At 58.0% G+C, this 14,907-nt stretch overlaps 1 protein-coding gene across 1 annotated transcript in view; it reads right to left on the bottom strand.

Annotated features, from left to right (window-relative positions):
- ZBTB46 (zinc finger and BTB domain containing 46) overlaps window positions 1–13,058 on the bottom strand; it is a 35,709-nt gene extending 22,651 nt beyond the window's left edge. Inside the window, exons 1-2 of the mRNA XM_047069490.1 lie at window positions 12,116–13,058; window positions 1,326–1,610 (exon numbers count right to left, since the gene is read on the bottom strand). Of these exons, the coding sequence (XP_046925446.1) occupies window positions 1,326–1,610; window positions 12,116–13,052 (1,222 nt within the window). The 5' untranslated portion in view covers window positions 13,053–13,058. The remainder of the gene's footprint in view (window positions 1–1,325; window positions 1,611–12,115) is intronic.
- Between the last annotated feature and the right edge of the window lie 1,849 nt (window positions 13,059–14,907).

The following is a 14,907-nucleotide window of genomic DNA, read 5'->3' as shown; positions in this document are numbered from 1 at the left end:
CTCACACATCTGAGGGTCCACAGACACTACTGCGTTTTAAAGGCACAACGACCGTGTGACGCGGTTCTCAGCTGGGGAAACGAGCCTCAACATGCCTGTCGGAGCGTGCCGAAAGCCAGGCGGCCCGTCAGCGAGGTACTCGGCTTTGGGTCTGACTTCACAGCCAAGTCCCGTGAACCGACCGTGGCATCCAGGCTGCTCAGAATATGGCAACGGCTCCTTAAGTCAGGGAAATAAAGTGAACAGAAACGTCGTTCCCACTTTCAGTCTTTATTAGCCATAGCGATTTTTATCACTCCAACACAAAATCTTAGGAAATTTCAGCGCTCACGAAAACAGAGTTGTAAAAATACTGTTTTTTTACATTGAACATGAAAACAGGTTGCCCTTCCCAAACCCCGAACACAGACGATGGACCTACTGCCTGCGGTGGCGCTCGGGAGACCGCTGCGTCCACACGGGCCGTCTCTCGTGCCCCGCACGCTCGCACCGCAGGGCCCTGCACCCCTGCTACACTCAGCGCCTCCCGCTGTGGGGGGAGCCCCCCCGGGCCTTGTCCCCTCCGGCGCCCACGGGGGGCACTAACCACACACTGTGCGCTAATCCCAGGACGGCCAGAGACAGTGTGGCTGCCTCCTCCAGGGCACTGGGTGGCCGCCACGGTCCCCGAGCGCCCCCAGAACGGATCTTCGGAGCGTGTGTGGCTCGCTCTCGGGCTGGCACCCAGAGCGTGTGTGGCTCGTGGCCGGTTACACGTAAAAGCCAAATGCCCTCGAGTCTGGTTGGGAGAAGGACGTCCCGGGGGCCCACGGCTCTGCTGCCCCTTTAGCTGCTTCTCAGGCTGGTCTGTCATTTGCTTCGGGACAACTGGAGTTCGGCCGGAGACATTTACGGAGTGGGCACCCTAGGCCTTTAAACGCTCACGTGTGACCACGTGTGACCAGCATCATCTAGCGGAGACAAAGCAAGGATATGCGCACATCTCTCCCCTGCGGACGACAGGCACGCCGAGGTGGGACCAGGGCCAGCAGAGGGAGCCCGAGTCTGTCCCGTCGCACGAAGGCCCCCTGCGGGTCCCACCTCGCAGACCGCGGGCTCGGGGCGCCCAGGGCACACTTGTAAGCCTGATGTGGGTTTTGGCTCAGATGCCAGCAGCTCAGTGATTTCGGCCTGAAGCCTTCGAGCAAGTACTTACTGTTGCCCTGACAACCGCCCATCAACCACCTTCTCCACCACGTGACGCCAGGCCAGAGCGGTCACCCCACCCCCACCCCGCGCGGTGCGCACCCCTCCCGCACCACCTCTGCGCTCGGCCACGCACTTACGGGACAGAGAGTGGGTGCCCTTGGGCAGGTACTCCAGCAGCAGGGAGCTGTCGTCCCCGAGCACGTCCGCCTTGAGGGACAGCAGGCTGTTCTTACTCATGAGTGCCGCCCGCAGGTTGGCCACCGCGGCGGCCTGCTGCAGTGCCTCGTCCTTCTCGGGGGTGAGGGGCGGGCCCAGGTAGCTGGCCTCTCCTCCCAGGAGACCCTCGTCCACGTGGCCGTACAGCTCAGCCCTCTCCCCGCGGCTGTCAGAGCTGCTGGCTTCGGCGACAGTCAGGTCCGCGCCTGGGGGAGCAAACACACAGAGGACACGCAGGTCATTTAAGACTCTCCAATCGGAAACAGGCACGTTTAGGAGAAGCCAGGGTGGCGGGCTGTCTGAGCACCCAGCTGCTTTTGCCAAGCCCACCCCCGTCCTGCTGGCGGAGGCCCCTCGCCTGCCCCGGGACGGCGGCGAGGCCGCGGCCTCGGGCGGGAGCTCCACTCAGCACGGTGGGGGACACGGGACAGGGGCTGTCACGTTCCTGCAGCGTTTTCACCTCTCAGAGAAGAGGCGACACGGAGCAGGGGTCCAGGACCGAAGAGCCACGAGCACAGGCTCTCGGAAAACCTCCAGGGTCTCGGCTTTGGCGATGGGCTCCGGGATACGACACCACGGGTGCCAGCAACAGACGGACACACCGGGCTCTGGCAAAACTAACACCTCCGACGTCTCAGAGGAGGCTACGGAGAAGCGAGATGGGGCTCCGTCGGAGCAGCAAGCCGCACTCGATCTCGGGGTCCTGAGTTCAAGCCCCACGGCGGGTGTGGAGTCCGCTTAGAGGTTTAAAAAGGGGGTGCACCTGGGGGCTGAGTCGGCCGAGTGTCTGACTCGATTCCAGCTCAGATCATCATCTCGAGGTCCCGTGTCGGGCTCTGCGCTGGCTGCTCGGAGCTGCTTGACACTCTCCGTCCCCCATGTCCCCCACCCCCACAATAAACTTTAAATTTTCTTTTGAAAAAAGGAAAGGAAGAAAGACGACAAGCCGTGAGAACGTTTGCAGATCACAGATCCGACTCGAGATCCTGTTCGGAAGAGTTACCGACGCTTCCAACTCAATAAGGAGACAACCCGATTCTAAAGTGGGCAAAGGACCTGAGTAGGTACTCCTCCAAAGAAGACCCAGAAATGACCGGTGAGCAGCATCCGACACCCTCAGTCCTCAGGGAAACGCACCCGAGCCACACCGTGAGGCCACTGCACCCCAAGTGTCAGACGGTGACGAGGGCTGAGAAGGACGTGCGGGAACCGGAGCCTTCTCCCCTGCGATCGTCCCATGGCGCGGCCGCTGGGGGAGAGCCTGACGCCCCTTGGAGGAGCCGGTGCCCGGAGCAGTGGGGACCCACGTGCACACTCACAGTGACATGGGTCACAACAGTCAGAAAGAGGAAACGGCCCGCATCCAGCAGCGGCTGACGGACGGACGAGACGGCCCATCCTCACGGGGGACTACTGCCCAGCCGCGGAAAGGCACGAGGCACTGACACACGCTGTCCCGCTCGCAGACCCGGAAAGCCAAGGCGGTGCGTGCAGGCCGATGACCCTTCTGAGCCCCGGTGAGTTCCACCAGGAACCTCAAGGACAGATGTTCAAGCAGCCCTCTGCGCCCCTCACAGGGCCCACCCTGTGCATCCCGGGCCTGGCAAGGACGCCCCCACCCCGGGCCACGGCTCGTCTGTGCAGGGAGGTTCTGGAATAAACGCCACGTCCAGGAGGCTGGAGCGTGAGACGGAGGCCGCCTGAACCTTGGACTCAGGCTACGTTGTTTAGAAAAAGCTGGCGAGCACACCAAGCGTCCAACCTCAGTCTGGAAAGCGGGCTGAGTTCCCAAGATTCACTTGTAAGTTAGTAACGTAGGGTCTTCCCTCATCTGGGACCGTCACACGCTTGTGTGCACACACGCTCACTCACACCCCCCCGAATGCACAGACAGACGCAGTCGCTCATACGCACGCGTGTGGGTGGCACACAAGCTGTGCTGCCTCTGGACAGAACACTGACAACAGCTCTGTTTCCAGGAAGACCCTGCCCCCAGGACACGGCGTCAACGTGACACGTGGCTCCCGGCAGACACGTCACACGTGTGTGGCAGAGAGAAGTGACCACACGCCAGCTGCATGAGCGACAGAAAGGCACGCAGGGTAACTTCCTGATGCCAATCTCTTTTATTATTTTTTCTAATGTTTATTCATTTTTGAGACAGAGCTTGAGCAGGGGAGGGGCACAGAGAGAGGGAGACGCAGAATCCGAAGCAGGATCCAGGCTCCGAGCCGTCAGCACAGAGCCCGACACGGGGCTCGAACCCACAAACTGCAGGATCATGACCTGAGCTGAAATTAGACGCTTAACCAAGTCACCCAGGCGCCGCTGAGTTTTTTTTTTTTTTTTTAAGTTTATTTGAGAGAGAGAGAGAGAGAGAGTGTGCGCGCGCACATGTGTGAGTGGGGGGAGGGGCAGAGAGAGCCTATCTGTGCAGAGCCTGACTCGGGCTGGATCTCACGACTGTGAGATCATGACCTGAGCCAAAATCAAGAGTCCAGTGCTTAACTGAGCCACCCAGGCGCCCCAACAAGGTGAATCTTTTTGATAAAAAGTGATAGTTTTCATCATCTTGAGTTTTGGGGCAACTTAAAAAAAATTTTTTTTTATTATGTTTATTTTGAGACAGAGTATGAGTGGGGGAGGGGCAGAGTGAGGGAGACACAGAATCCGAAACAGGCTCCAGGCTCCAAGCTGCCAGCACAGAGCCCGATGCGGGGCCCGAACCCACGGACCGCGAGATCATGACCTGAGCCGAAGTCGGATGCTCAGCTGACTGAGCCACCCAGGCACCCCACTGACCTCTTTTTAATAAATGGAGCAAACAGGATTAAAAATACCAACATTTAATTGTAAGGGCTACATGTTACATGTAAAGGTTTTATTCTAGAGGGAAATACAGTGTTTTTTTTCTCTTCTACAAATGATACATCTTAATACTTGAAAACTTAGATCACAATCTTTAGCTAAAAGCAGAAAAGAGATTATGATGAAAATAAGCAGAATGTTTAAATGATCAAACTAGATTAGGCAGTGTTAGTTGCAAAGTGGGGTATGAGCAGATTCGGAAGAGGAAAGAGTGGGTTCCAGCCACGCGAGGCCTAGAGTCTGGGGGGACACGGCTGTCGTGGAGGCAGGAGGGTCGGGAGGGTGAGGGGCGCTGACCTCACAACCAGGGTGTCTTGTGGGGCACGGTCTGGTCGAGAGCCAGCACCCGGTTTCGAACGTCTCCCCAAACCTCCACTCTTCACAATTCCCAAAAATGCTCACAAGGTGCGTTTGACAGTGTAGGTACAGATGTCACAGCCCTGTCTCGCCCACCAAACGGGCACCCAGTGTGTGCCCTGTGCCAACACCACCAGTGGGATGGACAGCCAGCACCGCCAGGGCACTGTCCCCCCCCCCCCCAGCAGCTGGTCACAGCCCAAATCACACCCGAATAGGGCACAATCCAGTTCAGAAAGATTAAGTGTGCACTTCATCTAGAATTCACCTCCTCGCTCTGTCAGCAGGGTAATTCAGTGCGTAAAAGACCAGCTTCTGGCCAACAGTATCGGAACGAGGCACCTACATACGAAAATCAATCCGAACCACAGACCGGAGCGTCACAACGAAATCTGTCAAACTTCCAGGAAAAGCACACAGGGCTCAGCAGAGATGTCTGCGATAGGACCCAAGGAGTATGCGCCGTAAAAGAAAAGAGTTCGCAATTCGGGCTTCATCAAAATGTGAAACGCGTGCTCCTCCAAAACAACGTTAAATGAAAACACGAAACAAAGACGGGGAACGTCTGCAGAGCACACGCCTGGTGAGGGCCTTGCGCCCAGAACACAGCAAGGACGCTCAGCTGCGATGGGAAGGCCCTCAAGACTCGAGCAGACACTCGGGCAAAGCAGACAGAGCGTCGGGAGCAGGTCCAAGCGGGGCTCCCCGCAGCCAAAGCCTCAGACCTGACGGCACAAGCCAGCCTGGTGGGACCCTCGCAACGAAAGCCACGCGAGTGACTGACAAACAGGGAGACAAGAGCAACCACGTGGCCCACGAGGGAGCCGCCAAGGGGAGGGAGGAGAAGCCACGCCACTCGCTCCAGAACGCTGCAAGTTTACCAAGGAACGACCTCCAGCCTCGAGGATGATGCACGGCAGAGAGCACCTCGCACGAGGCCAGCGAGAGCCTCAAGTGCCAGCCCCCGGAGCTCACCCGCGAGGAACCAACGCCCGTCCGCACGGGGGCCTCCCAGCGCGCCCCCGGAGCCTCCTCGTCGCACCCGAGACCGCCCAGATGACCCAACGTCCACCAGCAGGACGGGGGCGGCAGCCGGGGAACAGAACACCAATTCTAGTTCTGGAAATACAAGATGACCCCTGACACCCATGGCAACGGCAAAAACCTCACAGGCAAGCGGAAATCCCAGACGCGCGGGCAGATTGCCGGCTGCCAAAGATCGGGGAGGGCAGCACCCCGGGGTCCTTGGTGGCGGCTGTGGCGGGGGAGGTCTGCGGGTCCTGTCCGTGTCCGGGTGGGGGGGGGGGTGAGTGGAAAGGGCAGGAGGGCCCTTCCCGGCAGTGAAAGTGTTCTCTATCCAGATGGCAGAGGTGTCCGAGGTTGTCAAAACTCATCCAACTCACCGCCTAGGGCACTTACAATTAAAAAGACAACACGTGGGGCGCCTGGGGGCTCAGTCAGGTAAGCACGGGCTCTTGGTTTCAGCAGGTCACCATCTCACGGTTTGTGAGTTCAAGACCCACGTCGGGCTCTGCGTGGACGGCACAGAGCCTGCTTGGGATTCTCTCTCCCTCCCTCTCTCTCTGCCCCTCCCCTACTCATGCTCTCTCGCGCTCTCTCTCAAAATAAATAAATAAACTGAAAAAAAGAAAAAAAGACAACACGCCAAGCTATGGAGAATGTGGGGGGTGCGGACGCTCAGGAAAAAGTCTGGCAACTTCTTATAAAGCTCAAGTCACCTGTCCTCTGAGACCCAGCCACTGCACTCCGAGGTATTTGCTCGAGAGAAATGAAAACATACGTCCACAAAACAGGCTTTTGCCGAAAGTGTTTGCGGGAGTCTTACTCACAACAGCAAAACCTGGCTACTGCCCAGGTGCCAGGTGACAAGAGGCTGGGACACGAGGCACAGCCGTGCAGGTGTGAGTGGGGAGCACGTACTCCGTGATGTGGCTCGTGGGACAACGAGGTTTCGTCCAGACAAAGCGCTGGACAGGCTAGGTCGACCCACGGCAGAAAAAGGCAGGTTAGGGGCCGCGGGGCTGGGGCGGGGACCGATGGCCGGAGGCGGAGGGGACACTCTGCTCCGAGGGGGCTCAGGCGCACGCATTTGTCTAGACTGGTCAAGGGGTGCGGCGGGCCTGGTGTGTGCAGGGCGTGGGAGTGTGCACACGGACCGAACCCCGATGAAAAACTTGCTGTGCTCTGGAATGAAATATACTGATCTGCCAGGTAGTTTGAAAGGCACCAAAAAATAAGATGTGTTTTTGGACGATTAGGTGAATAAACATACAATAAAGCAAACGTAGCAAAACGTTAAGTGAAGAATCTGGCTGGTAGACGTGCTCATTTTCTTTTTTTTTTTTTTTTACCTTTTCTCTAAGAATAAACGTTTCCCCCATAAAATGTTAAAGAGAGAAACAAGAAAATGTTCAACCCGAAACTGTTCACTCGAAATCTGTGCAGTTTACTGCATGCATATCATGCTTCGAGGAACAGAAAAAAAGAATGGCAATCTTCACCACAAAACCTTGCTAATTACACGTATGCGCCATGGGGTAGGCTGATCGCGGTCCTTAGACGTCCAGGTCCCCATCTCCAGGGCCTGTGAGTGGGCGACCTCATGCGGCACGAAGGATGGAGTTAGGGGCCCTGAGGCGGACGACTGTCCCAGATTATCCGGGTGGGTCCGTGTCAACACGAGGGTCCTTCTAAGGGGAAGAGGGCGGCGGGGGGGCCGGACTCAAGGAAGACAGGGCCTCTAGAAGCTGGAGAAGGCCAGGAAATGTCCTCCCCTGGAGACTCTAGAAGGAACGCAGGAGCCCTGCCACCCCACCCCCGACTTCTGAGAGCTGGAAGATAGTGAGGCCACGGGGCACATAACTTCTCGCGGCAGCTGTAGGAAACCCCCGCACCCCCGAGAAGCACCTCCAGAATACAGCAGGAGAAGTACGTCCAGAAGCGCTGGAAGGTGTGGCAGCAGTGACTGTCACAGCCCAAACCAGAGGCAGCCGGAGCCGTCCACATCGGCACGGGAGTGGGCAGTGCGCGTTCGTGCGGTGGAAACACCCTCAAGTTCAAATCGAGACAGGATCCAGTGAGACGGCTACACGTCTGCGAACCGACCACAGAGCAGCGGAGGCTCCCTGCGGATGGGACAGGCACGAGAGCCTGAGCTCCGGTAAGCTGCTGGGGGCGGCCCCCTGCGCTCGGAGAGGGGACAGGCTCCTTTCCGCACAACCCTAGAGCACAACGAGGTGCTCACGGGCCGTGCAAAAACACATTCCCCGGCTGCCTAGCAAAATGGCAATCACGCCAACTCAGGCACATTCCGCTGAGATCCCCTTCCCTCGTGGGCCGCACTTCGGGGATCCTGAGTGCGAGCCTTTGCTGGGCTCCCTGTGTCGCCCGAGCCTGGAGTGCTGCCCGACTCCTGGGGCTTCCAGAAGCACCTTCTCCTCTGGCTCCAGCCTGCCACGGCCTCACGACGTGGTCTGCCTTGACCTGCAGCAGCCCAGGACGCGCTACGGCTCGTCCGCCCGGTGGCTCCAGGTGGGACGTCCTCCCAGCTCCCTCAGGCACCAGGCTGAGCCTGACGCCCGTGAGAGCCCTTCAAGGACTCATCCTTCACGAATGCGATATTCTAGAAAATCCAGACGCAAAGGGAGCACCTGCATTTGAGCTACACCAGCAGCTCAGCGGAGCCGAGTTCATAAGGGTCTTGAATCAGGACAGTGATTCAAAATCATGGCCTTGGGCGTGGATGAGCCAAAGGTCACAGGACACGACCCCCAGGCTCCTCCACCCGCGGGGCCCCTTCCCAGAAGACCGCACCGCGCAGGCAGCCGGCTCCTGCCACCGTTCGGCCCGCTCTGAGTCGCCAGCATTTCCCGCCACCTCCTGGCACGGCCGCCAGGGTTCACGCTCTCGCCCAACACCGCAACCACGAGGGCGCCACCTGCCACCAGCCAGACAGCAAAGGGCCAGCGGGCACCGGCTCCACACAGTCCTGCTCCTGTCGGAAGGGGAAACTTCGGGCGGCAGCTACAATGGGCTGCACCTCTTGAGGAAGGGGTGAAGGGCAGGGGTGACAGGGCCTCGGGAACGGGCCCACCCGTCCGGGAGCCAAAGTCCCAGAGACGTGCTGCCGCTTTGCATTCAGGCTCTTCTACCCAAAAGTCACAAACACCACACTGAGCCGGATGCTGGACTGTCGGCAGCGGAAAGGGCACCTGTCGCGGAAGTGGACAGACTGACCGGAGGATCAGGGCGCCCGGCACTCGGTTCACCCTTCACGCCTGCAGGTGCGTCACGACCCGACACGCAGGGAAACTCAGACAAACTCGAAAGGTTCACCGCTTCTCGAACAAGACCCCCCTGCACCCTCATGTACTTGAGGACGGGCAGTGGGGGATGTCTCCCCTCCCATCTGGTGCCCCCACTTCAGCCCCGATGACGACCTCGGCCTGACAGGTGGTGCACCTGCCCCCTCCCTGCCCAGGAAACGCTACAAGGGCGTGAGGGGTCGGCTGGGAGCCTACAGAGACCACCTTCACCCACCCAAACGTGTTCTTCAAGATCCCACTATGTCAAGATCCAACTTTACAGAAGTTCAGGCAGAAACATTTACTTTACAAAACAGACCCATTTTATCCTGGCTCCAGAACTCTCTTTTTTGGCGGAACTTTTTAGGCCGTGTGTGGGACATTAGGACGAGCGCCTGGGCCCTTCCCGTTCCCGCTTGTGAACCAGCAGCTACAGATCGCCTCCTGGGGGTCTGTGGCCACCGTGGGGTCACACGCAAGGGGGGAGGCCGGGACCCGAGGAGGACGCGGCCGAGTACGTGCAACCTACCTGCGCGTGTGGACGCCACTTCCCCCGAGCTGCCACACAAGTGACCGTACGAGCGAATTCCAACGACACCTCGGAGGCCACTAGGTTCACATGCTCTTGGCCCTTTTGGAAAAAATCACTCTCCAACGCCAAGAGGCCTCGGAATCGCCAAAGCCAAGCCGGGGACACAGGCGGGCCTGGCGGCAAAGCCGAGCATCCGAGCACCTGCACTGAGCCTCTGAGGGATGTGCGAAAACCACCTGACAGTTCTTCTGGAACAGGGCCTTTGCTCCTGCAAGTAGGAGAATTTAAAGGCATTCTTCCCTAAGAGGTAAGGAATCTTTAGTGGAAACAAACCGGCCCCCACTGGGGATCCCAATTTAAGCTTCCAAGCCCAGCCCCAGGGCCAGGATGGAGGGATAAACCACCACCACCAAGGGCAGAAACCACCCTATGCGAGCCTCCAACCCCACATCCCTGCCTCAGCAGCTCAGAATAATCTAACAGAAGCTGTTCACAGTTGCCTTGGAAACCCAGGGGATTTAAGACATTAACAAAAGTACACGGTCGAAGTCACTTGTTGGAATCTAAAAACACCTTCTGCTTGACTACTGCGTTCAAGGCCCCAAACCTACAGGCCTGAGGAGAGCACATTCCTTACTGCGCTGATGGGCCCTCAACCTCAAGGCCCCTCCGGCGTCACAGCCTGCTGGGCGGCCCTCGACACCCAGGACTGGACTCGCCAGGACGGGACTGCGGCACCGACCGGCCCAGAAGGCTCGACACAAAGCAGCTGTCCTTAGGTCATGTGCCACAGACTGCTTCTCAGATTTCGGTCAGAGCCGGTGAGAGGTTAGGAACAGTTTGGAGCACACGGAGTGTCCTCTCCCCACAGACAGCCAGCAGGGAGACGGCTCTTCGAGCAGCTCAGACACTTAACCTTCTTCTCCAGTGAACCTTCAGCAGTTCTGGGGTGCTGCCCATCAGGGACCTTTACAACGTCCAGACACACTTCTGCTGTCGCCAGACTAGGGGTGGGTGGCTACTGGCATCTAGTGGACGGAGGTCAGAGCTGCTGCTGCCCTAGGGCGCCCGGGACACCCCCGCGGCAGTGAGCCATCCAGCCCGAGGTCGAAAGGCTGTGTTTCGACCAACGTGAAGTGAGCATTCAGGGGTCTGGCCCTGTGCTTTGGGCTGGGAACACACAGTGACAGAGAGTGACAACGAACACAGGTGACAGCGTGTCTCGGGGAGGCTCCGTTCAACGGGTACAGAGTCTCGGTCTGGTAGATAAATGGTAATGATGGTTGCCATAACAGTGTGAACGTATTTAATCCCAATAAATTATAGACTCAGAAATGGTTAAAACAGTAGAGGTTACGGCACGTATATCTCACCACGATAATAAAAGCTAACGCATGGAGAGCTGAGCGTGGGAGCCAGAATGTCCAGGGGCCCGCCGGCCCTGCCTGGGAAGCTTCCTTCCTGCCCCCAAGCACAGGATGCTTGGCAACTGTGACACTTTTCAGGGCTATGACCCTAGCTTGCTGCCTTCACGCCTGTCCGTTCTCGTGTTGCGGGTGATTTGTGACCTTCCCAGAGGGGCCTCCCCTGGACGAGAACTTGCTAAGAAGCTTCTATCCTGCTCTGGACCAACTCTGTTCCCACGAAGACCCTTCCTCAGCCTCTGGACCCCAGTGCACCCGGGGCTGGGCTGGGGGTGGAGGGAGCCTGCCCCCCAGTCCGCCACTTGGAAGGGCGCTTACGCGTAACAGCAGCCGTTACGCGCCCAGGACCAGGATGGTGTCTGGTGTTTCAACAAACACTTAACGTATCATCCACTGTCTGCGAGACAGACACGAAACTACCATCCAGGGTGCGAGGACCAGCTTCCGCAAAGCTGAGCTGAGAGCCACCTTGAACCTGACGCACAGGGTCTGACGCGTGCTCAGCGCCCCCTCCCTGCGTAGCACAGCAACGCCCAGTGGCTGCGAGAAAAAACACGTATTCCTTTGAACCACTGGACCCGCACTTACTGGAAACAAGGAAACATCCCTCCTTGCGAGGGGGGCTTTTCAGGCGGAAGTCTTCAAGTCCCCCCAGCTGAAGACAAGCTTTTTACCAGGGATAAAACAGGCGCGTGTGACGGCCTGTCCAACACTCACAACAGTGACCAAGACCCCGGTGTGGGGACAGAAAACGCAGAGCTGAGGCCACGGGACTGTGAGGGTCTGAGGTGTGGGGTGGGGTCCCAACCCACCTTCACGTCACCTCACCTGATGCACTTTTGCACCGCTTAGCATTTTCACGTTTCAACCTTTTAAAATTAAGTTCTCCTAAGCAGTGTTGACGAAACACCCCCCGGATAAAGGAACACAGACCCTCAAACTGCCCCCGCACCAGACGTCACCCACTTTTCCAGTTACTGACCCCTCGGCAACAGAGAAGCCCTACATCATCAAGTGGCCTCTGTGCACCAGGGACACGGGGGCACCCAGAGTCACACTCCCTGCACTCACATAATTTGCTGCAAAAGGAGGCGGCCCGTGGGAGGCCCCGGTGTGAGGCTGGCCCACACTGGTTCCCCTGCAGCACAAGCAGCGCGTCTGGGCCGCAGGCGTCTGAGCCCCGCCCACGAAAACAAAAGGCTTACTTGAGTCGCGGCCGCCGAATGGCCACCCGGACGTCGGAAGGAAAGGGGCCACCGGGGAGCCGGCCCGGCTATCGCCCTCCGCCTGCTGTGTGATGTGCCGGACCGTCTCTTTGTTTTTCCGGTTCTTCCTGCGACCCGTGGGCTGCCAGCCGTCCCCGCCAGCCTGCTCCGAGAAAGAGTTCTGTATCACCGCGTCCCTGGAGGAAGGGAGCTCACTCCCTCCGTAATGAGACGGGGAGATCTGCTCTTCCTTGACGCGCAGAGACCCGTAGCCCACGTCCCCGGGCCACAGCGGCTGCGAAGAAATGTCGTCGGGGCCGTCAGCCTTGGGCTCCTGGTCCTCCTTCCCGTAGCTGCTGCCCCCTTCGTGGCAGCTGGCGATGGCCGAGTCTCCGGAAGAATTGGCGGGGCTGGTGCGCCGGGCCAGCCACGGGGAGATGCTCCTTCCCGCCATCACGGCCGAGATGAGGGCGTCCGTGCTGCTGCCAGGAGGGGCACTGATCTCGAACTCGGAGAGCTCGTCCGAGGCGTCGGGCTTGATGCTGATGTCCAGCGCGGCCTTGATGAAGTCGTGGCAGGCCTGCACGATGTCCGTCATCTGCAGGAAGCTGGCGGCGGACATCACCTCGATGACGTTCCTGCTGGTGAGGGCCAGGTGGGCAGAGTACATGAAGTCGATGATGGCCTTGAAGCCCTGCGCCGTGACGATGTCCAGGTGCGTGACCGTGGCCTGCTCGGACGTCTTCTGCACCTGGCAGTACAGCGTCTTAAAGTAGCGGCTGCTGCCGAGCAGGACGTTCTTGTGCGCCTTGAAGACCTTGCCCTCCACCACGACGCACACATCGCACAGGACGCCGTGCTGCCGCTGCTCGTTCAGTTCCCGCAGCAGGTGCCGGTAGTGGGACGCAATCTCCATGTCTTCCTTTCGGTTGTTCATCTGGAAGCCTTGCTGTTGCTCCTCTACGGACTCTGTGGGGGCAAGAACGGGACAGTTACCCAGGTGGCCGGCAGAAACACGCCCGCGGAAGTCAGGCAGAGTGCCGCGCCGCTGTGCGCGGGCGGAAGAGACGGCAGTTGTCTGGCCGAGCGGCCACCGGGCGGGATGCACCCGAGCAGGGCTCTGGGTTCCAGGCTGACCACAACGGACACGTAGTCCTGAACGGAACCCACGTGCACTGGCTGCCTCTCGCAACAGACAGCAAACGGTCCACAAAGAAGGCAAACGCCCGTCGGCGGCCGAAGCGAGGTTCCCACCCAAACGTGAAATGCCGGTGACATAACCCAAGGGAGATTCACCCTCACCCTCGAGGACGTATCTTTAAAGACGAAACAAGGCCTCCTACACAAGCGACGCCCACACAGCAGAAGGGCCTGGAGCAGACATTGCAGCCTCCAAAACTCCAGCTCAAACCAGCTCGAGGGAGGAGGCCTGCAGGGCCCAGAGGCGCCAGCGGCTCCCGCCGGAAAGCCCTCTGGTCGGCGCCCTCCTGGTACGTCTGCCATGTTCTCCTTTCCTCTGCTGCCGGCATCACCTTCCCAGGACGGCCAGAACCCCGTGCCCCAGGCCAGGGGCTGTGAGAGAACCAGATTCTCATGCAGCCTGGAGGCCCTCGAAGGCCCCGGGCGAGGAAGTCTCCAGGCGTCTCCCCGCTTCTGCTCATGGCTGGCAGTCCTCGGCCAGAGAAGAATCACCAGTTTCTGCTCTCACGTTCACCCACCTTCTCCCTGGAAGCCTGTGTCCCAGTGTCCCCTTCTTACAAGGACACCAGTAATATTGGACACCCTACTTCGTCATCTTAACTAATTATATCCAAATTAGGTCATGGTCTGAGACACATTCGCCCCATAACACTCCCTGAGAAAGACAAGGTAGTTAGAGACTGATCTTCCCACTTAAATACTCCATTTTCCAGCTGGTTAGTCAAGCAGGAACTCTCACCAAAGATGCCAACGTGTGTTTAATGGGAGAGAACTAAGCTGGCCAAGTGTAGGGTCACTGGCCTCTTTCCCGTGAGGGCTGCTTCCCCAGGACTCAGCTGGGTCCACCTCCAACGCTTCTTTATTGACTCAGAGCTGTCACCACACACCCACCTTCCTTTGGTCATTACAATACGTATCCAAACACCACCTGAAGTCATCTCTAAAATCCATTACCCCAATACCAAAACCAGATAGAGCCATTACAGAAAAAAGAGACCTACTGGCCAATATCCCCGATGGACAGATGCAAAAATCCCCAACAAAATCCTACCAAACCGAATCCAACAGTGCATTAAAAAAAAATCATTCACCACGATCATGTGGGACTCATTCCTGGGCCGCAGCGTGGTTCAATAGTCACAAATCAATCAATGTGATGCATCACATCAATAAGAGAAAGGGTAAGAACCATACGATCATTTCGACAGCTACATAGGACACATTTGACAAAGTACAACATGTACTCATGATAAAAACTCTCAACGAGTAGGTTTAGAGGGAACAGACGTCAACATGATAAAGGCCGGATATGAAAAATCCACAGCCAACATCATATTGGATGGGGGAAGACTGAGTGCTTCTCCCTTAAGGTCAGGAGCAAGGCAAGGATGCCCACTCTCACTCCTGTTATTCAACACAGTCCTGGAAGCCCTAGCCTCAGCAATCAGACAAGAAAAAGAAACAAAAGGCATCCAAATTGGTAAGGAAGAAGTGACATTTTCACTATTTACAGATGACATGATACCACATACAGAAAGCCCTAAAGACCCCACCAAAAAACTACTAAAACAAACAAATTTAATAAGGTCGCA

Source organism: Lynx rufus, unplaced genomic scaffold, assembly GCF_022079265.1.
Source record: "Lynx rufus isolate CCGP_SWC_20201006 ecotype Redwood Valley unplaced genomic scaffold, mLynRuf1.p SCAF_8, whole genome shotgun sequence".
NCBI classification, from domain to species: Eukaryota; Metazoa; Chordata; class Mammalia; order Carnivora; family Felidae; genus Lynx; species Lynx rufus.
Note: the sequence above shows the minus strand (reverse complement) of the source record. Positions and strands in the feature narration are given on the sequence as shown.